The 27,117-nt window shown below is 41.1% G+C and overlaps 1 protein-coding gene across 1 annotated transcript in view; it reads left to right on the top strand.

Moving 5' to 3' along the window:
• Positions 1-10,943: 10,943 nt before the first annotated feature.
• BEND2 (BEN domain containing 2) overlaps positions 10,944-27,117 on the top strand; it is a 62,625-nt gene continuing 46,451 nt past the window's right edge. Inside the window, exons 1-4 of the mRNA XM_073665381.1 lie at positions 10,944-11,112; positions 12,947-13,097; positions 20,940-21,011; positions 26,683-26,757. Of these exons, the coding sequence (XP_073521482.1) occupies positions 13,008-13,097; positions 20,940-21,011; positions 26,683-26,757 (237 nt within the window). The 5' untranslated portion in view covers positions 10,944-11,112; positions 12,947-13,007. The remainder of the gene's footprint in view (positions 11,113-12,946; positions 13,098-20,939; positions 21,012-26,682; positions 26,758-27,117) is intronic.

Below are 27,117 nucleotides of genomic sequence, written 5' to 3'. Positions count from 1 at the left end.
ATACCAAAGAATTTGTGATTGCAATCATTTTCAGGAAGAAACGGAGTATTATCTGACAGAATTAAAGGGGTGCCAATACTTTTGGCCACCACTGTAGGTCAAAGGGTTGTTGTCAGTGTATACCTCAAACTCTTTGCTATAGTAGAGATAATCTCTAAATTGTTCACAAATAGCCCATTTCAATGCCAAGAACTCCAATTTTCCGGAATGTAGCTGGTAATTCTTCTCCGCGTCTGTCAACGTTCTAGAACCGTAACCGATGACTCTCAATTTTCTATCTTGATGGTGATACAGGGCAGCTCCCAGTCCAACTTGAGAAGTGTCACAATGAAGAACAAATGGTAAGTTGAAATCAGGATATCCCAAGATGGGTGGTTTTTCAGGTAGTCTACTAGTTCTTCCAATACTTCCTGGTGGTCTGCTGTCCAGAGAATGGGCTGTTGGGATGAAACGGCGTTGATTATTTTAAGCCCGGTCCTACCCGTGTTCTTCTTTTTCTCCGTGGGTGTTGTTGACTCTGTTGTCCCCCTGACGAGGAGGTATAGTGGGGCGGCAATCCTGGAGAAGTTCCGAATGTAAGTACGATAGTAGGAGAGGATCTGCCTCAACCCCTCAACAATAGAGGGCCGCTTGTCTTTTAAGGCCAGTACCGAAGCGATTTCTGCTGGGTCCATGGTATATCCTTCTCCGGACACAATTTTCCCTAGAAATCGGACTTGGCTTTTGAACAGTTCACACTTCTTTGGGGTCAACTTAACTCCGTGTTGTTGATACCGCTGTAATACGGTCCTCACGTGTTCAACATGCTCCCGGAAGGTTTTGCTGTGTACCACATTGTCATCCAAGTACGGCTTGGAGACATCGTCCCTCAATCCTTCCAAAGAGGTCTCCATGCTCCTCTGAAATTCTGCTGGAGCTGACTGAACTGAGCCCAAACGGTATGCGAATCCACTCATATAACTCCCACGATGTGATGAATGCTGTCAAGGGTCTACTGGACTCTTCAGCAAACCCTTGATGGTACAGAGAACCAGGTACTTCCTGATAGGCTATCCAACATATCTTGAATCTTTGGTATCGGGTGCCGATCAGGTACTGACTTTCGGTTTAGTTCCCGGTAAACACAGCAGAGTCTCAACGTACCGTCCTTCTTCCTAACACAAACAATATGAGAGGAATAAGACCAATTCGACTTTTGGACCCAACCTCTTTTGATTAGATCTTGTAAATACTCTTTCACTTCACGATGTAATGGTTTCGGCACAGACATGTAACTTCTGGTTACTGGGGTCGTGTCTTTGAAATTGATTTTTAATTGCAACGATGGGATACAGCCTATATCAGAGTGATCTTTAGAGAATGCATGACACTCTTCTCTCAGCATCTGTTTTGCTATCACTATATCTTCAGCACACAAGTGTTCCAGGGGTACTGGGGGGTCCCAGGACCCTGAGGTGGGTCGTGCAATTTCCTCCCCTGGACAACTCCTGTTCCTTGGTGGGGAGACTGAATTCACGGTAGACCCCTGGGCGGGTCCCACACTGGCTGGATATACCATTTTAACGGTTTCAATGTGACCTAACACAGTCTTTGGATCCAGTCTAGTTTCGTAGTATTCATCACCGGTACTGTCACTCGAGCAAACCCACCAGTAGGAATCATATGCACAGTGTCACCTTGAACTAGGCCTTCCAGAAGTTCTGAGAAGTCTTTTGGCACAAACTGTCTTTTCTGGACGTTTCTTCCCGGTTCTACCCGGACTCCACACCTCACCCCCACCATTTGGTTTGCAGGGATGATGGTTCGGTGCCAGCCTACCTTGACTTCTTTTAGGTCCATTGTATCCTGTTTTTTCTTTACTTTATGAATCACATTTTCCACCACGGCGTTAGGTATGTCAATCGATGTGGCAATTGCATCCACCACCAGCGTCCCTGACTTGTGTTTCGTGATGATCTCACGGATTACATTATAACTTAGGATAGGATCTTCTGCCACGTTCTGATCACTAGTCACGAGAAAAGGTACCAAAAGCTCAATGGTGTTGCTGTTCTTCATGGCCCTCAATTGGAAAGTCACTTCCACCCAGCCTATGAAAGGAATTCGGTCTGGTTGACAGCTTTGCCGTGGAGTTCCACTGGTCCTAAGAGTTCTTTTAGTGACTGAAGGCAGGTATGTGGCAGGTAGCGCCTTCTACATTCTTCACTTAAAAGGCTTGCTTGGGCTCCTGTGTCTCACAGTGCTTTTACCAAGAGTCCATCTAGCTGGCACTGTATAAAGCACCTTTCACTGATTAGGCTGATGAGGCTATCTTTACTGACCGAGGAATCCTCTTCCCAGGAGTACATTGTTTGACCTCCGCACTGGGCATTAAGTAACTGATGCCCCTGTCTCTCTTGCAGCTGTTGTAGACGGGAACACACTTGGGGATAGTACTGATGCAGCCGTTTTACCTCATGCGCCGTTCTGGGGTTTGGTGAGATTTGGATTTGCTTCTGGGGCCTCCTCTGTGTCGCGGTTACCAGTCGCCTCACACTGGCAACCCCCTGTATTTTAACCCAAATGACTGTGACCATTGGCATTCCTTGGCATAATGTCCTTCCTCACCACGTCTTAGACAGTGGACACACATCGTACTCTGATTTGATGAACGGCACGCTTCACAAGCCGGGTATCTTCTGTTTTGGATCCCACTCCTAGGTCTGAGGGATACAGGTTCTGGCTTGGAACTAATCAACTTTTTCACCTCAATCAAGTCAGCTCAAAGTTCTCCTATTACTTCCAGTCAGCGCTGGCAGTCCTCTTTTTTGTTGGTGATTTAAGGTTCCCTCTCGGAGGTGGCACTGGAGGGTCTCCATGATAATCTTAGGACTGGCCACCGGGAGTCTCCAACTTCAGTTGACTCATTTTGGTGATTTTAGGATCAGAGCCTTTTTTTAACTTCTGTTCTCTCTCTGACTCCAAACTAGCTGCCTCATTTTTTTTTTCAATTAGGACTTCATCCAGAATGCCAGGATCTTCTAGGTACTGTTTCAGCTGCAACTTGATGTCTTTGCTGATTAACCGCATCCCCAATGATCTCAAGAACTTCTTCTGGACTAGTCCAGCATCAAACTTCTCCTCCGCTTCTACATCTCTGGATGCAAATAACAGTATATCCTTCAGTTCAATTGCTCTGAACAAGAAACTTTGGGGTGATTCATTATTTTTCTGTGAGAGGTTAATGAGTCGGTGGAACAATTCTGAAGTACTCTCTTCTTTATAGTGCCCTTTTAATATCATCTTCAGCTGTTGCAAGGTCAATTGACTCTTCATTTCTAGCATACTATGGAGGTTCAGTCCTGGGCTGATTGCTTTCACCACCCCCTCAATGATCCCGTCTGGCTGGTAGCCTTTCTGTAAGCCTGCATTGATCTGGTGCAACAAGTTCATATAAGACAGTTTCTCTTTCTGTTCACACTCTCCAATCTGTCCCAGGATCTTGAATTCTTTCCTTATGGTGATTTGTGGAGTTAGAGAGGACTGTCTTCCTGATTTATCTAACCAGAGCAGGTTAAAGGTTCTGTCTGAGTCTTTCACCCGTTCAGAGGTTTTGGTCGATTCCTGCATGGCTGTTGTTATGGTTTTGAATTGTTCTTTCAATTCCTGTAGTTCTGTCTGCGGACGGAGATTCACGCTTTTGGTAATTGGTGCCGCCCCTCCATCCTCCAACTTCAACCTGGTTAGAAACTGTGTGAGCTTCTGGGGGAATGTCCCCATGACGTCTTCAGCTTCTTTCTCCCTGAGTTCATCCATTTTTGCATTAATGGCAGCTAACAGTTGCCTGCAGTTGTGTGCTTTAGAAATCTTTTCTTCTGACATCTTTATATGTTCTGCTACTGTTCTCAATTCTTCACAGGTTAACTGAAGAAGCAGCTCACTAATTCTGTCCATTAATATTTCCTCATCTATTGCTGCAAGTGAGTTTTCTTTAGGGTTGGTCCCCTTTAACTGGTGTAGCAGAGTTGAATTGAGGTGCCACCAATGTTACACGCAAGCCGCTAGGTTCAGAGAGGGTGAGACGGGTTTCATGAATTCTTTCGAATCCTGAGGGAACCGTTACTCAGGGCGGGCGACCATAGGCTGCAGATTCTCTCAGTCACACAATAGATTCAATTGCTGACCAGACACATCTGACAAGAGTCTTTTTCAACAGTTTAACAGTGGAATTTAATATGAAGCATGGCCAGTGCAATTCAGGAATATTACAGCAACAATTTTCATTACAGTACAGTCTGAGTTTCTTGAGCAATCGTCTCCAGTAACAATACAGCAGTTTCTTCACAAGGTACAGTATTACAGTCTCTTCAATAGCATAATTCAGCATAGATTAGATCTCTTAGCAGCACACTTCTATGCATACACAACCACTGGCTTTTCCTTCACAAGGACACAATAATACACAGCATTCTTTATCCTGCATGGAGATGGAGGGGGGGAGGGTTTGGTGAGGGAGATGATCCCTGTGACACAATTCCTTCCAGTCCTTATCTTCCTGCCCGATAATACTCTGCACTGTTAGTTCAGGGAGTTTACCTGACCTGTGTTTAGTTTCTCTCCTGATCTGAATCCTGTTCAGTTGCCTTCTGTCAGATCCAGATAACAAACCACCTTTCTCTTTGGCTTCAGCCAGACTACAATAACAAGTTCCCCATAATCCCCCTGGGGCTCTGTTAAAACACTTTCTACCTCATGTGACTGTGTTAACCCCTCTAGTTGCATGTACAGTCATGGCCAAAAGTTTTGAGAATGACACCAAAATTATATTTTCACATGATCTGCTGGCCTCTGGTTTTTATTAGTGTTTGTCTGATGTTTATATCACATACAGAAATATAATTGCAATCATATTATGAGTACCAATAGGTTATATTGACAGTTAGAATGAGTTAATGCAAGTCAATATTTGCAGTGTTGCCCCTTCTTCTTCAAGACCTCTGTAATTCTCCCTGGCATGCTCTCAATCAACTTTTGGACCAAATCCTGACTGATAGCAGTCCATTCTTGCATAATCAATGCTTGCATTTTGCCAGAATTTGTTGGTTTTTGTTTGTCCACCCGTCTCTTGATGATTGACCACAAGTTCTCAATGGGATTAAGATCTGGGGAGTTTCCAGGCCATGGACCTAAAATCTCTATGTTTTGTTCCATGAGAAATTTAGTTATCACCTTTGCTTTATGGCAAGGTGCTCCATCATGCTGGAAAAGGCATTGTTGGGCGCCAAACTGCTCTTGGACGGTTGGGAGAAGTTGCTCTTGGAGGACATTCTGGTACCATTCTTTATTCATGGCTGTGTTTTTAGGCAAGACTGTGAGTGAACCGATTCCCTTGGCTGAGAAGCAACCCCACACATGAATGGTTTCAGGATGCTTTACAGTTGGCATGAGACAAGACTGGTGGTAGCGCTCACCTCTTCTTCTCCGAATAAGCTGTTTTCCAGATGTCCCAAACAATCGAAAAGGGGATTCATCAGAGAAAATGACTTTGCCCCAGTCCTCAGCAGTCCACTCCCTGTACCTTTTGCAGAATATCAGTCGGTCCCTGATGTTTTTTCTGGAGAGAAGTGGCTTCTTCGCTGCCCTCCTTGAAACCAGCCCTTGCTCAAAGAGTCTCCGCCTCACAGTGCGTGCAGAAGCACTCACAGCAGCCTGCTGCCATTCCTGAGCAAGCTCAGAACTGCTGGTAGTCCGATCCCGCAGCTGAAACAGTTTTAAGATACGGTCCTAGGGCTTGCTGGTCTTTCTTGGGCGCCCTGGAGCCTTTTTGACAACAATGGAAGCTCTCTCCTTGAAGTTCTTGATGATGCGATAGATTGTTGACTGAGGTGCAATCTTTGTAGCTGCGATACTCTTCCCTGTTAGGCCATTTTTGTGCAGTGCAATGATGGCTGCACGTGTTTCTTTAGAGATAACCATGGTTAACTGAAAAGAAACAATGATACCAAGAACCAGCCTCCCTTTAAAGTGTCCAGTGATGTCATTCTTACTTAATCATGACTGATTGATCGCCAGCCCTGTCCTCATCAACACCCACACCTGTGTTAATGGATCAATCACTAAAACGATGTTAGCTGCTCCTTTTAAGGCAGGACTGCAATGATGTTGAAATGTGTTTTGGGGGTTAAAGTTCATTTTCTGGGCAAATATTGACTTTGCAAGAACAGTAATTGCTGTTAAGCTGATCACTCTTTGACATTCAGGAGTATATGCAAATTGCCATTACAAAAAATGAAGCAGTAAACTTTGGAAAAATTACTATTTGTCTCATTCTCAATACTTTTGGCCATGACTGTACATGTTCTGAAGCACAACACTTCCTGTCTCCAGTGCTTGTGTTATTTGTAATAGTTGCTGGACGCTTTTGAAGCAACAGCACTACTTCTGCATGTCACACAAAGCTGAAAAGGCAGGTGCGAGCAAGGCGACCTACAAACCTAGATCAGTTACACCAGGTTTGTCAGGAGGAATGGGCTCAAATTCGACCAACTATTGTGAGAAGCTTGTGGAAGGATATCCCAAACGTTTGACTCAAGTCATTCAGTTTAAGGGCAATGGTACCAAATACTAATGAAATGTATGTAAACTTTTGACTTTGCAGTAAGTAATAAAAATGCCTTAAAACATTCTCTCTCTCTCATTATTCTGGCATTTAGCAAATATTAAAAATTATGGTAATCCAAATTGACCTAAAACGGGAAGGGTTTATTCTGATTTCATGTCAGATATTGAGAAAAACATGCATATGTGTCTTTTTATATAGTGTATGTAAACTTCTGGTTTCAACTGTATACCAGGATGGAAAACATATATACATACAGTGCCTACAAGTAGTATTCAACCCCCTGCAGATTTAGCTGGTTTGATAAGATGCAAATAAGTTAGAGCCTTCAAACTGCAAACGAGAGTAGGTTTTATGAACAGAAGCATAAATCTTACAAACCAAAAAGTTATGTTGCTCAGTTGAATTTTATTAAATTTTAAACATAAAAGTGTGTGTCAATTATACAACCCCTATGTTTAATATTTTGTGGAATAACCCTTGTTTGCAATTACAGCTAATAATCGTCTTTTATAAGACCTGATAAGGCCGGCACAGGTCTGTGGAGTTATCTTGGCCCACTCCTCCATGCAGATCTTCTCCAAGTTATCTAGGTTCTTTGGGTGTCTCATGTGGACTTTATTCTTGAGCTCCTTCCACAAGTTTTCAATTGGGTTAAGGTCAGGAGACTGACTAGGCCACTCCAACACCTTGACTTTTTCCCTCTTGAACCAGGCCTTGGTTTTCTTGGCTGTGTGCTTTGGGTCGTTGTCTTGTTGGAAGATGAAATTATGACCCATCTTAAGATCCTTGATGGAGGAGCGGAGGTTCTTGGCCAAAATCTCCAGGTAGGCCGTGCTATCCATCTTCCCATGGATGCGGACCAGATGGCCAGGCCCCTTGGCAGAGAAACAGCCCCACAGCATGATGCTGCCACCACCATGCTTGACTGTAGGGATGGTATTCTTGGGGTCGTATGCAGTGCCATCCAGTCTCCAAACGTCACGTGTGTGGTTGGCACCAAAGATCTCGATCTTGGTCTCATCAGACCATAGAACTTTGAACCAGTCTGTCTCAGAGTCCTCCAAGTGATCATGAGCAAACTGTAGACGAGCCTTGACATGACGCTTTGAAAGTAAAGGTACCTTACGGGCTCGTCTGGAACGGAGACCATTGCGGTGGAGTACGTTACTTATGGTATTGACTGAAACCAATGTCCCCACTGCCATGAGATCTTCCCGGAGCTCCTTCCTTGTTGTCCTTGGGTTAGCCTTGACTCTTCGGACAAGCCTGGCCTCGGCACGGGAGGACACTTTCAAAGGCTGTCCTGGCCGTGGAAGGCTAACAGTAGTTCCATAAGCCTTCCACTTACGGATGATGCTCCCAACAGTGGAGACAGGTAGACCCAACTCCTTGGAAAGGGTTTTGTACCCCTTGGCAGCCTTGTGACCCTCCACGATCTTGTCTCTGATGGCCTTGGAATGCTCCTTTGTCTTTCCCATATTGACCATGTCTGAGTGCTGTTCACAAGTTTGGGGAGGGTCTTAAATAGTCAGAAAAGGCTGGCAAAAGAGATCTTTAATCCGCACATGTGAAGCTCATTATTCTTGGTGCCTGAACTACTTCTTAATACTTTTGGGGGACCAAACAGAATTCTTGTGGTTTGAGGGGTTGAATAATAAATGACACTCTGAATTAACTTTTAACGTTTTAAAAAAAAAAAAAAAAACAACAAAATTTGCTGCAGTGCATTTCCCACTTCCAGTCTGATCTACAGTACAAATGTCACAATGCCAAGTTAATTCCACATGTGTCAACCAGCTAAATCTGCAGGGGGTTGAATACTACTTGTAGGCACTGTATATACACTGCTCAAAAAAATAAAGGGAACACTCAAATAATGCATCCTAGATCTAAATGAATGAAATATTTTCATTGAATACTTTGTTCTGTACAAAGTTGAATGTGCTGACAACAAAATCACACAAAAATCATCAATGGAAATCAAATTTATTAACCAATGGAGGCTTGGATTTGGAGTCACCACCAAAATTAAAGTGGAAAAACACACTACAGGCTGATCCAACTTTGATGTAATGTCCTTAAAACAAGTCAAAATGAGGCTCAATATTGTGTGTGGCCTCCACGTGCCTGTATGACCTTCCTACAACGCCTGGGCATGCTCCTGATGAGGTTGCGGATGGTCTCCTGTGCGATCTCCTCCCAGACCTGGACTAAAGCATCTGCCAACTCCTGGACAGTTTGTGGTGCAACGTGACGTGGATGGAGTGAGACATGATGTCCCAGATGTGCTTAATCGGATTCAGGTCTGGGGAACGGGCAGGCCAGTCCATAGCTTCAATGCCTTCATCTTGCAGGAACTGCTGACACACTCCAGCCACATGAGGTCTGGCATTGTCCTGCATTAGGAGGAACCCAGGGCCAACCGCACCAGCATATGGTCTCACAAGGGGTCTGAGGATCTCATCTCCGTACCTAATGGCAGTCAGGCTACCTCTGGCGAGCACATGGAGGGCTGTGCGGCCCTCCAAAGAAATGCCACCCCACACCATTACTGACCCACTGCCAAACCGGTCATGCTGAAGGATGTTGCAGGCAACAGATCACTCTCCACGGCATCTCCAGACTCTGTCACGTCTGTCACATGTCCTCAGTGTGAACCTGCTTTCATTTGTGAAGAGCACAGGGCGCCAGTGGCGACTTTGCCAGTCCTGGTGTTCTGTGGCAAATGCCAAGCGTCCTGCCCGGTGTTCCTCCTTGCACAAAGGCGAAGGTAGCGGTCCTGCTGCTGGGTTGTTGCCCTCCTACGGCCCCTCCATGTCTTCTGGTGTACTGGCCTGTCTCCTGGTAGCGGCTCAAGCCTCGGGACACTACGCTGACAGACACAGCAAACCTTCTTGCCACAGCTCGCATTGATGTGCCTTCCTGGATGAGCTGCACTACCTGAGTAACTTCTGTGGGTTGTAGAGTCTGTCTCATGCTACCACGGGTGTGAAAGCACAACCAATATTCAAAAGTGACCAAAACATCAGCCAGAAAGCATTGGTACTGAGATGTAGTCTGTGGTCCCCACCTGCAGAACCACTCCTTTATTGAGGGTGTCTTGATAATTGCCAATAATTTCCATCTATTGTCTATTCCATTGGCACAACAGCATGTGAAATTGATTGTCAATCAGTGTTGCTTCCTAAGTGGACAGTTTGATTTCACAGAAGTTTGATATACTGGTAGTTATATTCCGTTGTTTAAGTGCTCCCTTTATTTTTTTGAGCAGTGTATATATACGAGGACGGGTCCAGGATTGGGTACATAAATACCAGGATGGGGGATGTATATAGTAGGATGGGCCCAGGATGGGGGACATTACTACATAATAGGGGAGGGGTGGGCAACTTGTATGTCCTTATAGGATTTAGAATGCTAGAAGGACCCATACATCTGAGCATCATGTGGGGGCGGGGTAGATCCAAATTTTGCACCAGGCCGGGCCCATCTGACTCTGGTTACACCACTGATGCCAAGGGTGTAAAGTTGTCATCAGAGTAAAGGGTACTTTAAAGGGGTTTTCCCACGAACAAAAGTTAATTTTAATAATTGGCTGTGTGTGTGTGACTGTACGGAACATACCACATCTCCTGGGCAGGGGAGGAAGCAAAAGACAATACAGACATTACAGCACGCGATCACAGAGGATTCATTTTGTGAGGTAAAATATTGTTTAAAAACAGACAGGGAAATGTTTTACCTCAGAAAATGAATCAGCTGTGATCCTGTGCTGTAATGTCTGTATACTCTCTTTTGCTTCCTCCCCTGCCCAGGAGATGTGGTACGTTCCGTACACGGTCACACACAGCCAATTATTAAAATTAACTTTTGTTTGTGGGAAAACCCCTTTAAGGAATCTAAGGTAGACCACATATTCTGGCTTATTTCACACCCATTTCTTTACGTTTCCATATCTGTTACTTTGTGGTTTTTCCGCACATTCCACTAAGAACACAGAGCTCTGCATGCACAGGTCACAGGTGCCCGAGCTGTGGCGCTGTACCGTATGTGCTGGCATCCTACTATAGATGCACATACTTTCTGATCACTCCCCACCTGACAAGCACAGGGAATACAATACACATCATGTCTATTAGCTATGTGCTCATTGCACTGTAGTCTGCACATTCTCCATGTCGGGGCTATCCAGGAATCCTGTTCTACTGCTCTTCATTCCTGCACCAATAGGTTAGTGTTCATCCTTTCACCACGTCCTTTGTGCTCACAGCCAAGCACAGCTGTGACTGGCCAGACGATACTGCTCCAGCTGTACAGGCTGTGGTCGGACTCCTCCTCCTCACGTGACTTCCCACATGACCGTGACATCATCAAAGGTCCTTTACCAGACTAGAGTAGTCTAATATCTGCCGCCGCCCGCTGGAGCCCGGATACGTGACCGCACGCCGCCGCTTGGCCTCTGTACTCCGGTTGGGTATTGTGTCCTCCCTCTGTGCTGGATGCTGGATGTGGTGAGGAGCCGTCCTCCCCTCCCCCGCCCTGCTCTCCCGTACACTGTGTGGGCCGGGGCAGCTGTGTGTGTGCTGTGCGGGCAATGTACACAATGATCACCGACACCCACTGCTAACAGCTCCCTGGCAAGTGGGGGTGGTGTGTGTGTGCATATAGCCATAGGCTCCAAACCTGGAGCTTGTAGTAGAGAGGGGTGTACTTATATAGTCATGTGTACACGCAGAAATGTGCGTGTGAGATATATACACACACTAATATCATACAAGTATATACTCCCTAATATCACACACACTATAGTTTGTGTATATATGTTTGTGTGCATGTATATATTTTCATACATACACACACATTATATAATCTATACATGCACACACAAACACACTATATATACAGTATATATATACATACACACACATTAAAATCACATATATATACACTTAATATATTTTGTGTGCATATACATATATATTCATACATACACATGTATACACAAACGTTCATATACACTATATTATATATATATACATATATATAACACACAGATATACACACATTAATATCACATACATACACAATATATTTTGTATGTGTATATATATATATATATATATATATATATATATACATTATGTGAACATGGACACAGACATTCATACACACACTATATATGTGTACACATCGGGCCAGATTCATCAAAGCTTTCATGTTAGTATTCTGGCATAAAAAGCATTGAAGAGTTACATAATTTTGGCACAACTGGCGGCTGCGCATAAAATCGTGCGACTTGTCATTCTCACGCCATTTTCACCCAGCTCCAACAAAGTGGGTGGAGGAGGGGCAACCACCGCTGGTCAGATCTATGACGTGCAGAGTTTGCTACTTCACAAATCTTATCCCAGCAGGGACTGGAGTAGGATTTGTAGTGGGGCGTACACTGGTATATGCCACTTGTCCGGTGCTCCCGATTTATGAAGAGGCGTATGACTCCAGCCCTTCTCCTCATCAAGACTGGCATGAATAAGACCAGTCTTGATGTATCTTGCCCATTGTCTTTTTGTGGCAGATTCCGCCTGCAACCTGCCTCAAAAAGCCCAATTCATTATTGCATTTGTGCCTTTGTGTTCTGTTTTTGTTTGTTTTTTTGTGTCGTTTTTAGATTTCCACTTTGCGTAGAGTTTAGTGTTACCAGCTGCTTTAATTCATATTTTGCAACTTTTTCAAAAAGTCACAATATTGTTGCAAATGTGCTCCAGTTACACCCACCCTCACCGGAGTGATTTTATGTACAGCAGAAATATTTGCTAAGAAGGTGCAAAAAAAAAAAAAGTTCAAGACAAAAGTAAAGACCATTTTTTTCATCTTTGTGCGAATAGTGCCTTTTTGAAGAATATTTAACATATTGCCATGTATTGTTTGAGCGATGCTGGGTTAAAAAATATTTTTAAAAACTCTAAATATTTTTAATCACTTCACATTTTTCCTGTTTGAAAATTTTAAAAAAATAGCATGTTTTGTATTGCAACATCTGTAAACGTCCAAACTTTCAAATTAAAAATGTATCCTATATGATAAATGTCGTAAAATAAAAAAAATGGAGGCCAGAAATGCCATTTTTGCCACCTTACCTCCTAAAAAATGAATTCCAAAAATGAAAATCTTATGATCCCCCAATAAATAGCAATTAAAAAAAAAACGAATAAAGCTTATATCATAGCTCATAAAATATATAAGTAAGATTTCAGGTCTCCTCATTGAGCAGTGACTTTCTGCCTGCTTTCTATTACTTGTACATTTTGAGGTTATTAAATTTTTGGTGTTTTGCTTTAATTTCAGAGGATGACAATCTGCTGTCACTGACTGGAACTGGATTGACACGTATCCGCCACACTTAGCCATGCAAACAGGTGTCAATACTACTGAGGAGCTGGAATTTCGTGTTCCACGCAAACGCCAGAAAGTCAGCAACTTGAATTCAGGCGCTACAGTATGTATATTTAAAAAACTTCTTTACTCCTGGCTGCGAGTGTTGGAAATGTGGAAATCACAAGATCGATAGACATGTTAATGATATGTACAGTAGTTTTCGGACTGTAAGACGCACCGGATCATAAGACACACTCCAAATCTTGGGGTGGAAAATGGGAAAAAATATTTTTTATAAGATGGGGGTCTGTCTTAGGGCTCATACTCGCGAGAAAAACGGACGAGTGTAATCTGATAAAAAAATCGGATTGCACTCTGACCAATGTTAATTAATAAGTGACATCTCAACTGCGATTTTTTTTTTCTCAGTTGAAATTGGGCTGAGAAAAAAAATCACAGTATGCTGCAATTTGCCGAGTATCTCGGACGAGACTTGCCAATGCAAGTCAATGGGGAAAAAACTCACAAGGCACTCAGACCATGCGAGTGCCGTCCGATTTTCACGCACCCGTCTCTTTAAAAGCCGGCAATTCATCAGCCGGTGTACTGTAAAATCACAGCGGGACCCGACAATTTTAGAATATAAAGAATAGAACAACACACATAGAATAGATAGAAAGATGTCAGTTACATACATAATTAGTACAGTGACTGTGTTGGTTACTGTACTTGTCATTGATTGTTAAAATAAAGATTTTATTTAAAAAAAATTGGCGTGGGGTCCCTCTATTTTAACAGTTAGCATAGGCTATGCAGACAGTTGGGGACTGATATTAAGAGCTTAGGAAGGGGCCATGAATATTGGCCCCCTCCGAGGCTAGAAACAGGGGCCCTCAGCCGCCCCAGAACTTATATGTATGTACATATAAGTTCTTAAACATTTATTAGCTGTTTATGGGAAAAAAGTCAGTTATTTTGCATCTAAAATTTTACGTTATTTGCTGTGCTACATAAAGTGTTAATTTTTATTCTGTAGGTCTGTATGATTATGACCATACCAAATCTCTATATTTTTTTTTAACACAACATTCACGGTTAGGTATACTTGATATGTTAACTTTATTCTGCAGAGATGACTTTTTAATTAAATTCAGTTTTTTTTTCTATTTTGTCACCATATTCTGATGCCTATACGATTTTTAACCCCTTTACAACTCAAGGTGGTTTGCACGTTAATGACCAGGCCAATTTTTACAATTCTGACCACTGTCACTTTATGAGGTAATTACTCTGGAACGCTTCAACGGATCCCCCTTGATTCTGAGTTTGTTTTTTCGTGACATATTGTACTTCATGATTGTGGTAAAATTTCTTCGATATCACTTGCATTTATTTGTGAAAAAAACGGAAATTTTGCGAAAATTTTGCAATTTTCAAAATTTGAATTTTTATGCCTTTAAATCAGAGAGATATGTCACACAAAATAGTTAATAAATAACATTTCCCACATATTTACTTTACATCAGCACAATTTTGGAACCAAAATTTTTTTTTGTTATGGAGCTATAAGGGTTAAAAGTTGACCAGCGATTTCTCATTTTTCCAACAAAATTTACAAAACCATTTTTTTAGGGACCACATCACATTTGAAGTCACTTTGAGAGGTCTTTATGACAGAAAATACCCAAAAGTGACACCATTCTAAAAACTGCACCCCTCAAGGTGCTCAAAACCACATTCAAGAAGTTTATTAACCCTTCAGGTGCTTCACAGGAATTTTTGGAATGTGGAAGAAAAAAATGAACATTTAACTTTTTTCACAAAAATGTTACTTTAGACCCAATTTTTTTTATTTTCGCAGGGGTAACAGGAAAAAATGGACCCCAAAATTTGTTGTGCAATTTCCCCTGGGCACGCAGATACCCCATATGTGGGGAAAAACCACTGTTTGGGCGCACGGCAGGGCTCGGAAGGGAAGGAGCGCCATTTGAATTTTCGATTGTAAAATTTGCTTGAATAATTAGCGGACGCCATGTTGCGTTTGGAGAGCCCCTGATGTGCCTAAACAGTGGAAACCCCCCCCACAAGTGACCCCATTTTGGAAACTAGACCCCCTGGGAACTTATCTAGATGGGTGTTGAGCATTTTGAACCCCCAGGTGCTTCACAAATTAATCCGTAAAAATAAGTGTTTTTTTCCCCACTTTTTCATTTTTACGAATCAATTTGTGAAGCACCTGGGGGTTCCAAGTGCTCACTATGCATCTAGATGGGTGCCTTGGGGGATCTAGTTTCCAAAATGGGGTCACTTGTGGGGGAGCTCCAATGTTTAGGCACACAGGGCTCTCTAAACGCAACATGGTGTCCGCTAACAATTTGAGCCGATTTTCCATTCAATTTGTTAGCGGACACCATGTCGCGTTTGGAGAGCCCCTGTGTGCCTAAACAGTGGAAACCCCCCACAAGTGACCCCATTTTGGAAACTAGACCCCTCAAGGATTTTATCAAGGGGTATAGTGAACATTTTGAACCCAGAGGTACAACAGAGAATTTCATAACATTAGGTCATCATATTGAATAAGTTGTCATTAGTCTTGAGCGCAAGTGCTCGCTACTTGAGTTTGCATCGGGTACTCGGGTATGCACCATGTACTGCGTGTGCTCGAGTGACATGCTCGAGTCCCCGCCCGCATGTTTCACGGTTATTAGACACCCAAAAAAAAACATGCGGGGATCGCTCGTGCATGGCAGGCAATCCCCGCAAAGTTTTTTTGGCCGCAAAGCATATGGGGCGGAGACTTGAGCATGTCACTCAAATACCCACGATACTCAATGCATACCAGAGCACCCGATGCAAACTCAAGTAGCGAGCACTTGCGCTCAACACTAGTTGCCATATCGTCATCTTTTTTTCTTACTTTTGAAAAAAATCCCAACCCTAACCGTAGCACAACCCTAACCCGAGAGTTTATTTTTTACGCCGTTCCTCGTGTGGTATAAGTGATTAGACGACTTTATTCTTCGGGTCGGTGCGATTACAGTGATACCAGAATCATATCGGGTTTTTAGGATTGACAGCTGTCAAACACTAAAAGACGCATTTTTTGTAAAATCTAGTTTTTGCATCGCCATATTTTGAGAGCTATAATTTTTCCATATTTTGGCAGACAGAGTCATGTGATGGCTTGTTTTTTGCGGGATGAGTTGATGTTTTTATTGGTGCCATTTTCAGGCATGTGACATTTTTTGATCGCTTTCTATTCCGATTTTTGGGAGGCAGAATAAACAAAAAACAACAATTCAGGAATTGTTTTTTGTTTTTTTTATTCTGTTCCGCATGTGGTAAAATTGATAAGGTAGCTTTATTCTTTGGGTCAGTACGTTTACAGCGGTACCACATTTATATTGTTTTTCTATGTTTTGGCGCTTTTACACAATAAAAGCTATTTTATAGAAAAAATTATTTTTTTGCATTGCTTTATTCTGAGAGCTAGAACTTTTTGATTTTTCGGATGATGGAGCTGTATGGCAGCTTGTTTTTTGCGTGACAAGATGACGTTTTCAGCAGTACCATTTTTATTTATATTCGTCTTTTTGATCGCGTGTTATTCCATTTTTTGTTTGGCGGTATGATGATAAAGCATTGTTTATTGCTTTTTTTTTTTTTTTTTTTTTTTTTTTTACCGTGTTCACTGAAGGGGTTAACTAGTGGGACAGTTTTATAGGTCAGGTCGTTCCGGACGCGGCGATATCAAATATGTGTACTTTTATTGTTTGTTTGCTTTTTTTTTCATAATAATATTTATTGATGGGTACATTATATTTTTATTTTTGGTGGATTATTTTTTTTTTCACTTTCTGAGAGTTTTTACACTTTTTTACTTTGTCCCACTCTGGGACTTTAACTTTTTTTTATTCTGATCGCCTGCACAGCATAGGGATGGAGCACCATCCCTGTGCTATGCAGGCAGTCAGCACTGCACAGTGAGAACATTGTGTGGTCGTGCACTGCGCATGACCAAACAGTGTTCCTGGTGACCTGGATGTTGTCATGACGACATCGGGTCGTCATGGCAACACCCGGGAAGCCGCGGCAGACAGCGCTGGAGGCCGGAAGAGGTGAGTATACCGATCACCTCCCCTTGCCACCGCAATGCTGCGATCGACTTCGATCGCAGTATTGCGGGGGTTAATATCCCCGGGGCGGTGCGGGGCCACTCCCTGCACATAGTACCGGGTGTCAGCTGTGACAATCAGCTGACACCCAGCGGTGATCGCGCCCGCACAGCCTGTGTGCGCGCGCGATCGCGATGACGTACTAATACGGGTCAGGCTCTTAAAGCCCAGGGCACTGACGCGTATTAATACGTCATGGGCTGTAAAGGGGTTAAGGGGCAAACAAACTATAAAAAATATTATAAATGATTGTGCTCGGAACTCCAAAAACATATGTAGAATTGCAGTGCCAATGAATATATACGTGTATGTTCAGGCACAAGATTGTTGTGAACAGTTTATGCACCTATTACATAGCTCTGGTGCACAGTTTGGTTGACCACTAATGTTTTTATTGATCACAAATAGTGTGCCAAGCAGCATTCCTACCATTCCCCTAATTGTCCTCTCCCTGTGCTAGTGGTCAGGACACAGAGCTCCAAGCACATTTCGCCAGTAAACCTGTCATCTTGTTGGACAACCTCTAGGTTTTACTGCTACCTTGTTTGGGTACCTACGACTTTTTGATCACCTTTTTTCAAATTAAAAAATTTTTTTTTTATAATTTATATAGTATATTTTTATTATATCCTTGCAGAGAATGTCGTGCAGTATAATTAACATAGTAACTTTATTTTGCTAGTCGATGATTACAATGATGCCCAATTTGTACAATATATATTTATTACATATAAACACACACAAAGTTAGGTCCAGACATATTTTGACTATCTCTGTGATTTGTGCTCTGCATATCACTGTTTTTTTTTTTTTATTTAAAATGAAACAACTGAGATGCAATTGAAGTGTACTCAAAAGTAATTGGACAAATTAATTTTACCATAAACAGAATGTTCATTTTTAACACTTTATAGAGAATCCTTTGCATGTAATGACGGCCTAAAGTCTTGGAACCATGGACGTCACGAAACGCTGGGTTTCCTCCTTTGTGATAGTTTGCCAGGCCTTTACTGCAGCTGATGCCAGTTGTTGCTTGTTTGTGGGTCTTTTTGCCTTAAGTTTTGTCTATGGCTAGGTTCACACATGGTTTTTTTTTGCGTCAATTTTCTGCAGCAAAACTTGATCTTCAAGAGCATTTTGTTCAGGATTTTTCTTGCAGTTTTGGTGCGTTTTTCAGCTTTTTTTCACGGTCCTTCTGTTTTTGGTTATGTATGTACATAAAGTTCTGTGAAAAAAAGAACCCTGTTGTATTTTAGCATCAAAAACACTGAAAGAAATGGGAAAAAACGCTGATACAAATGTTGATGCGTTTTTTCAGCGTTTTTTTTCACCACTCTTTACTTCCTATGGGTGAAAAAATGCTGAAAGATGTCATATTCGTTATTTTTCAAAAACCATGCAAGGTACAAAATCCTGAACAAGAAAAAACATGATGTGTGAACAGAGAATTCTGGTTTCTCATAGACTGTGCTGATACTGCAAAAGCCGGCTGAAAATTTGCATAAAAACTGCATAAAAAAATGCTGAAAAAAACATGATGTGTGAATGTAGCCTTAACCATGTGAAATGCTGCTCGATGGGATTGAGATCTGGTGATTGACTCGGCCATTGCAGAATATTCCACTTCTTCGCCTTAAACTCCTGGGTTGCTTTCTCAGTCTGTTTTGGGTCATTGTCCATCTGTACTGCGAAGTGATGTCCAATCCACCGTGCTTCATTTGGTTGAATCTGAGCAGAAAGTATCGCCCTGTACACTTCAGAATTCATCCTGCTGCTTCTGTCTTCACTCACATCAACAATAAACACTAGTGATTCAGTGCCATTGGAAACCATGCATGCCCATGCTATCACACTGCCTCCACCATGTTTTACATAGGATGTGGTGTGCTTGAGCCGTTCCAAGCCTTCTCCATACTTTCCTCTTCCCATCATTCTGGTACAGGTTGATCTTAGTTTCATCTGTCCAAAGAATGCTTTTCCAGAACTGGACCTGTTTCTTTACATGTTTTCTTGGCAAAGTCTAATCTGGCTTTTCTATTTGTAAGGCTGATTAATGGTTTTCACCTTCTGATGAACCCTCTGTATTTGTTCTCATGAAGATTTCTTTTTATGGCAGACTTAGATACTGAGACATCTGCTTCCTGGAGAGTGTTCTTCACTTGGGTGAATGTTGTGAAGGGTTTTTCTTCAGCATGGAAAGGATTCTGCGATCATCCACCACTGTTGTCTACTATAGATGTCCAGGTCTTTTTGTAGTTTCAAGCTCACCAGTGCGCCCATGCTGCCCATAAAGAGCTTTTGAGAAAATTGTCCAGTTACTTTTAGTCCCTTGAAAAATAGGTAGCTACGTATTAAAGAGCTGTAATTTCTAAACCCTTACTTCAGTTAGGATGTGAATACCCTCAAATTATAGCTGAGAGTCTGCACTTTAAGCCCATATTGATTATATAACTGTACCTTGAATATGTTTTGGTAAACCGCTTTAATGCCACAATTTGTGTCACTATCCAAATATTTCTGGACCTAACTGTATATACACACACATATATACTTGACTACTTTTGCATTAGATAATAACTAAACAAGATTTTTTTTTCTATTTGGGTCGTCGTCTTATTTTGAGAGCCATAACTTTTTCTGTTGAGCTGCATAAGAGCTTATTTATTCTTTTGCGTAAAGATTTTTGTTTTTTATTGGTAACATTTTGGTATGCATTCAACTGTTTGGTTACGTTCTCTTTCATGTTTGAGAGGCGATATGAGCGAAAACAACAGTTAATGCATAGTTGTTGTTTTACGATCACTGTTTGGGATAAATAATATATTTTTACTGCTGTGATACCATACATGTTTTTCCCCACACAAATAAACCATTATATTATTAAAACTGTGATTTTTGTTTTTTTATTATTAAAAAAAAAAATAGATTTTTTTTTTTTTTTAAACCAGTCACCTAAAAAAAAACACTTTTTAACCTGCAGATATAGTGGTAATCTACAGTAAACCAGCGCATAGACTAGACCATGCAGTGAGCAGTGATTATTACAGCCCCCTGCAGCACCCTGATAACTGGAAGCAAGCTGCTACATGGAGACTACAACTTAATTGTCTCCCTGTAGCTGTTCTTCCAGTAACCCGCCTAACATGTTTAAAACACCATTTACCTACAGATTGCCAATATATCTACAAGTAAATAGCTTTTTTGTGGGCAACAGATTCCTTTTAAAACTTTTTTTTTTTAATCAATGCTTGCTAGTCCCACAAGGTTACTTGAACATGTGGTCAAAGTCCAATTGATAATACACTATTCTATTTATGCAATGCATTACCTGGCCTGCCACATTGACAGGTAGCATAATAGACTCCAGCTGAGGTACATAGCAGATACAAAGGCTGTTATTAGGCTTGCGGTTATCATAGCAAGCCATTAGCACCCTGCGATGGTGCTGCGGGGTTGCCAAAAGGCTGACAGAGGAAGCGTGACTATTGAAATGGCTTGTGAGGAGTTAAAGTGCTGGAATTTGAGCTGGCTCCAGTCACAGCACATGCAACAGGAGCTTAGCTGTGTAGAACAGCCATTACCTGCTGTGGATGGCACGAGCACAACTCCTGTGCCCATACCATTCCTGGGAAGTAACTGTAAACCCGATTGCTGTAAACTTGCAATCTGGACATACAGGAAAGCTCATTCAACATTCTGAACACATTTGTGTTTTACTTTAGCTCTTTATTTTTGGAATGCTTACCATTTTTAACATAGTCCCTTTGCTTTTGTTTTTACACATGCAGATGTCTGTGCAGGGTGAAGAATATGAAGAGATTAACAATTTAGAGTATGATTATGAGGCAGAATATGAGAATGTAAGTGGTCTTATATTTTCTCTTTAATGGTCATGGAAATATTTGGGTGAAAGTGATTTGATATCATTTCTATTTTCCCAGTCCACCTTCATGTACAACCCCTGGCAAAAATTATGGAATCACCGGACTCGGAGGATATTCATTCAGTTGTTTAATGTTGTTGAAAAAAAGCAGTTCACAGACATGGCACAAAACTAAAGTCATTTAAAATGGCAACTTTATGGCTTTAAGAAACACTAAAAGAAATCAAGAAAAAAAAGTGGTACTCAGTAAGGGTAATTTTTTTCAGACCAAGCAGAGGGAAAAAAAATATGGAATCACTCAATTCTGAGGAAAAAATTATGGAATCACCCTGTAAATTTTCATTTCCAAATCTAACACCTGCATCTAATTAGATCTGCTCGTTAGTCTGCATCTAAAAAGGAATGATCACACCTTGGAGAGCTGTTGCACCAAGTGGACTGACATGAATCATGGCTCCAACACGAGAGATGTCAATTGAAACAAAGGAGAGGATTATCAAACTCTTAAAAGAAAGTAAATCATCACGCAATGTTGCAAAAGATGTTGGTTGTTCACAGTCAGCTGTGTCTAAAATCTGGATCAGATACAAACAACATGGGAAGGTTGTTAAAGGCAAACATACTGGTAGACCAAGGAAGACATCAAAGCGTCAAGACCGGAAACTTAAAGCAATATGTCTCCAAAACAGGAAATGCACAACAAAACAAATGATGAACGAATGGGAGGAAACTGGAGTCAATGTCTGTGACCGAACTGTAAGAAACCGTCTAAAATGGGATTTACATACATAAAAGCTAAACAAAAGCCATCATTAACACCTAAACAGAAAAAAACAAGGTTACAATGGGCTAAGGAAAAGCCATCGTGGACTGTGGATGACTGGATGAAAGTCATATTCAGTGATGAATCGCGAATCTGCATTGGGCAAGGTGATGATGCTGGAACTTTTGTTTGGTGCCGTTCCAATGAGATTTATAAAGATGACTGCATGAAGAGAACATGCAAATTTCCACAGTCAGTGATGATATGGGGCAGCATGTCAGGTAAAGGCACTGGGGAGATAGCTGTCATTACATCTTCAATAAATGCCCAAGTTTACATTGATATTTTGGAGAGTTTTCTTATCCCATCAATTGAAAGGATGTTTGGGGATGATGACATCATTTTTCAAGATAATGAATCCTGCCATAGAGCAAAAACTGTGAAAACATTCCTTGAAAGAAGACACATAAGGTCAATGTCGTGGCCTGCAAGTAGTCCGGATCTCAATCCAATTGAAAATCTTTGGTGGAAGTTGAAGAAAATGGTCCATGACAAGGATCCAACCTGCAAAGCTGATCTGGCAACAGCAATCAGAGAAAGTTGGAGCCAGATTGATGAAGAGTACTGTTTGTCACTCATTAAGTCCATGCCTCAGAGGCTGCAAGCTGTTATTAAAGCCAGAAGTGGAGCAACAAAATACTAGTGATGTATTGGAGTGTTCTTTTGTGTGTTTCTTTTTCATGATTCCATAATTTTTTCCTCAGAATTGAGTGATTCCATAATTTTTTCCCTCTGCTTGGTCTGAAAAAAATTACCATTACTGAGTACCACATTTTTTTCTTGATTTCTTTTAGTGTTTCTTAAAGCCCTAAAGTTGCCATTTTAAATGACTTTAGTTTTGTGCCATGTCTGTGATCTGCTTTTTTTCAACAACTTTAAACAACTGAATGAACATCCTCCGAGCCCGGTGATTCCATAATTTTTGCCAGGGGTTGTATAATAGAATTGGGCACTCCAGCTAAAAGGTGCACAAGTAGGGGCCCAATCCATACTCAAATATATGAAGAACTTGGCACTCCAAGATGTATTTTCATATAGAGAAGTGTTTAATTGCAATCCACAGTGAAACATAGATATAACGTTTAGGTCTTTTACTAGACCTTCCTCAGATAAACAGATTGCTTAAGGGGTAAGTGACACAAGAAGACGCTGAGAACTGACTGTTTACAAAAGGGATGTGCTGATGATCATTTGTGCTCAGCTAATTATCATTCAATGTTTGACCATATTTAAGGCAGAGTCAGACAGGCACATATATCACGGATAAGGTTTGCAATGCAATGCTCGGACTGGCCATCTGCTCTCCCGACCTGAGCTGCATAGAAATACATGCTGTTGAGCTTTGGTCAGGAGAGCCAATGGCCAGTCTGAGCATTGCGTTGCAATCCTCGTCTGAGTTTTGTGGCCGTCTGACTCTTCCCTAAGAATGAATGTCAATGAAGGCCCTTAACGGTCAATGGTGTAAGTATTCATTATCTGTTCCATCTTTTAACAGAAGTGTTATTTTTCATTGTAATCCTGTTTATGTGAAGGTTTATCATATTGTTATCCTTAATTAAGCCTAAGAAAACTAAATTTTATTAAAAATATAAATAGTGACATAGTAAATAAAAAAACAAAAAATACCTCACCACTTATTGGCTTCAGCATTTACATGCCAATTGCCTGGAGATAAAAAAAAAACTGGTAAGACTGCTGGAGCTTCAGCACTGGATTGCCCAAGGAAAGAAGAGATTATGTATTTTATTTTACCATTTGCTGCTGTTTAAAAAAAAAATAAATAAAAGTTGAGAAGCCCCTTTAATAAGTTAACTGATGACTGAATATATAATTTTGGTTCCATTTCCGTTAAAAAAAAAAAAAAAAAAATTTGCAGACTCAGTATGTTTACATGTAGTGGAATTGCTGCAGATAATTTCTTCAGCAACTCTACAAGAATCCACATGTAAATTTTCACCAAACTGTGTGGATATTACTTCTGATTCCCATGTGGCAGCTGCAGAACATGTACGTTGCCTCCTTTGGAGCTTCTGTGGATTTATTGTCTCATCACCTTCCATTATCTGTGCAATCCATCCTCCTGCAATGGTGTTTCATCCCATGTAACTGCTGCAGCTTGTGATTATATTGTTTTTTTTTTATTATTTTACTTTAAACTTTGTGGGAAAAAATTTATCCCCAATTTTGCTGCTGAACCACAAGTAATCCTCAGCAAAATCCACAATAATTAAGGTTTTCTACCAATTTTGACTTTCCCATTGAACTTAAGGGGAAAAAAAATCCACAACAAATCTATAACCAATCTGGATAAAAAACACTGCACATAAATTTACTGTAGCGTGTGGATTTACTTTAGATCTCATCTATTTTGCCACTATTATATTGCGCTGTGGATTTTCCACTAAGAACCCCATTATGTGAGGAAAGTTGACAATATATAGAGATATTCGACTTTTCAAACTTTTTACTGCATTTGTAAAGGACCTTGACTAATCGAAAAGGAGGCACTATGGGCAGACCAGTCTTTCCTGTCTGCTGATAGCATGCCCTCTGAGGTGTGATTGAGATCCCTGGTCTGGCCTCACTCTCTCCTCCCAGGACTTTGCATCTCGCTGCTGCGTGTGAACCTCACAACTTTGGGCAAGCGCAGTGTGACCTGAAGCCTCTGGCATGTAGGTAGATGTCCACTTCAGCCATGCACAACCACATTCCTACAAGACTTGTCCGCCTTAGTGCACGCCTTTTTGACTTGTGAAAGTTATTTAGATATGCTGCGAAAGAAGTTTGAAAAGATGAGTAACACTATGTATGTGGGAAGTTTACAGTACAATGGGTTTCCCTGTAATCTGCCTCTGATAAAGCGGCTTGATGTAGGGGCTGAGACCCTGATTCCATTGATGTCACTTACCGGGCTTCTTGTTGTAGTTTCAATAAAATCAATGTTTTATCAGCAAGAGATTATCATTAGAGGACTAGTTGTTTCATGCCATGTAGTACTCCTGCTCTGTGTAATCCCACTACTGATTGGCAGCTTTCTGTGTCCACTGTACATGGGCAGAAAGCTGCCAATCACTGTTGGGGGCTGGATTATACAGAATTTACACTGGTAGATCTGCAGCAGATAAAACAATGATATTATAAATCAGGGTCTCCTGCCCCTACATCATTCTGCTTTCAGTTTACATTCCAACAACTTGATGACAGGTTCTCTTTAAAAAAAAAAAAAACAGATGCAGCCATATAATTTTAGTTTTATAGGTGTTGATTCAGCGGTCATGTTTTCTTTACTGAATAATAACCTATCAGTAGAATAGGTCATCGATATGAAATAGTTGGAGATCCAATAACCATCTCTTGAATAGAAGCTAAAGTGCAGATTAGGCAGTGGCTTACAATAGGCAGTGTGTGGGATTGCTGTGTTGCATCCCCTATAATGTTTATATTTGGCCGCTGCTGGAACAGTTTTCAGTTGATTGGTGTGGTGCCAGGTGTTGGACCCCCACCAATCTTATATTGATGACTTATCCAATGGATAGAGAATAAAGACAGGAACTCATTTTTTGCAACTGTATCACATATGAAAAACTCTAATTTATGGCAATCTGAGACTGTATACCTTGACGTTATTGCAACATATTTCAATAGTGCCGACTGGATTCCTTCCACTATCAATTGTTAATATCTTAAAGGGGTGGTCCAGGATTTATCTTATTACAGTACATGACTACCTCTCCAAGGTTGCATGATATTGCTATAGATTTTATGTTAATAGAGAAACCCAAAGAAAAGTGTGAGCCCACAAGATCTAACATTGGGTCTCCGTGATTAAGTGATGAAGAACATATAACACATCTGTTTTCTTTCACAGAATATTGAATATGTTCTCTACATTTTTTTACCTGTAAGGCTGTGTGCACACGATGCGTTTTTTATGCGTTTCTGCAGCTGCGGAAACACATTAAAAATGCATGGTAGAAGGGCAGCAATGTTCCCCAATGATAATCCGCATGTGCTGTGCCCATGCTGCGGATTTTTCCGCAGCGTTTATGCTGCGCTCAAAAATCCGCAGCATGTCCATTAATTTTGCGGAAGTGCTGCGTTTTCGCCGCCATTGACTTGCATTAGAATGCGCCAATTCCGCAAGACTGCATTTGTACTTGCGTTATTGGCGGGTTCTAATGTGCGGATGGTACCAGAGTGTGGAGAAGATGAGACTCTCCTCCACACCCAGGTACCATTAAAAAGCTGTAAAAACAAGAATAAAATAAAAAATACAGATATATTCACCTTCTGACGGTCCCCGGTCTCCTTCCCTCTGCTTGCGTGCAAGACTGAAGGACCTTCAGTGACGTCACAGTCATGTGACCGCAGGCCCTTCAGCGCAGTGTCTCGCGATATCCCGGCAGCCAGGAACGAACGCGGCAGCACACGCCGGGCCATCGGAGGGTAAGTATAGCTTTATTTTTTTATTTTTAAACATTCTTATACGGTCACACTATATAAATCCATGCTGTTTGCATGGATTTATATAGTGTGACCAAGTTGTCAAGCACTTTCCAAGTGATGCTAAAATCGCTTGGAAAGCGCTTGTCAATCCGCATGCGGAAATGCAAGTGAAGAACGCTTCACATCCGCATGTCCCTGGCAGGAAAACGCATGTACAATCTGCATGCGTTTTTTCTGCCAGAGAGATGCAGTAATGATGCAGAAATTTTCTGCTTCATTTCTGCATCGTGTGCACATACCCTAACTCATTTTTATTTTATTGACGTGTTCGATTTACTGTGAATGGAAACAAATCTAATGCACTGTCTTTCATCATCAGACTAGCGTCATATCAGATGTGTCTTACGCTGGAGAACAACTGCCTACACTCACAGAAGTGCTCAGCTATTGCCAGGTATAGAAAACTTAATTACTGCGCTCTTATTCAATAGCTCTGCTCCCAAAAATCAAAACTTAGCAGCAGATAAATACTTTGCATATATAAGGCATTCTGTTTGAATTAAAAGACTGAAATGAACACAATGCCTACTAAGATGGGCAACATGCCTGTACTGTGTGTGTGTAAAATATAGAGATCTATCTATATATATATATATATATATATATATATATATATATATATATATATATATATATATATATATATATATATATATATATCTATATTTTATATATATATATATATATATATATATATATATATATATCTATATTTTATATATATATATATATATATATATATATATATATATAT

This window comes from Phyllobates terribilis, unplaced genomic scaffold (genome assembly GCF_046119375.1).
Source record: "Phyllobates terribilis strain yellow unplaced genomic scaffold, ASM4611937v1 Scaffold_2__4_contigs__length_985480577, whole genome shotgun sequence".
NCBI lineage: Eukaryota > Metazoa > Chordata > Amphibia > Anura > Dendrobatidae > Phyllobates > Phyllobates terribilis.
This window is presented reverse-complemented; position numbering and strand designations above follow the sequence as displayed.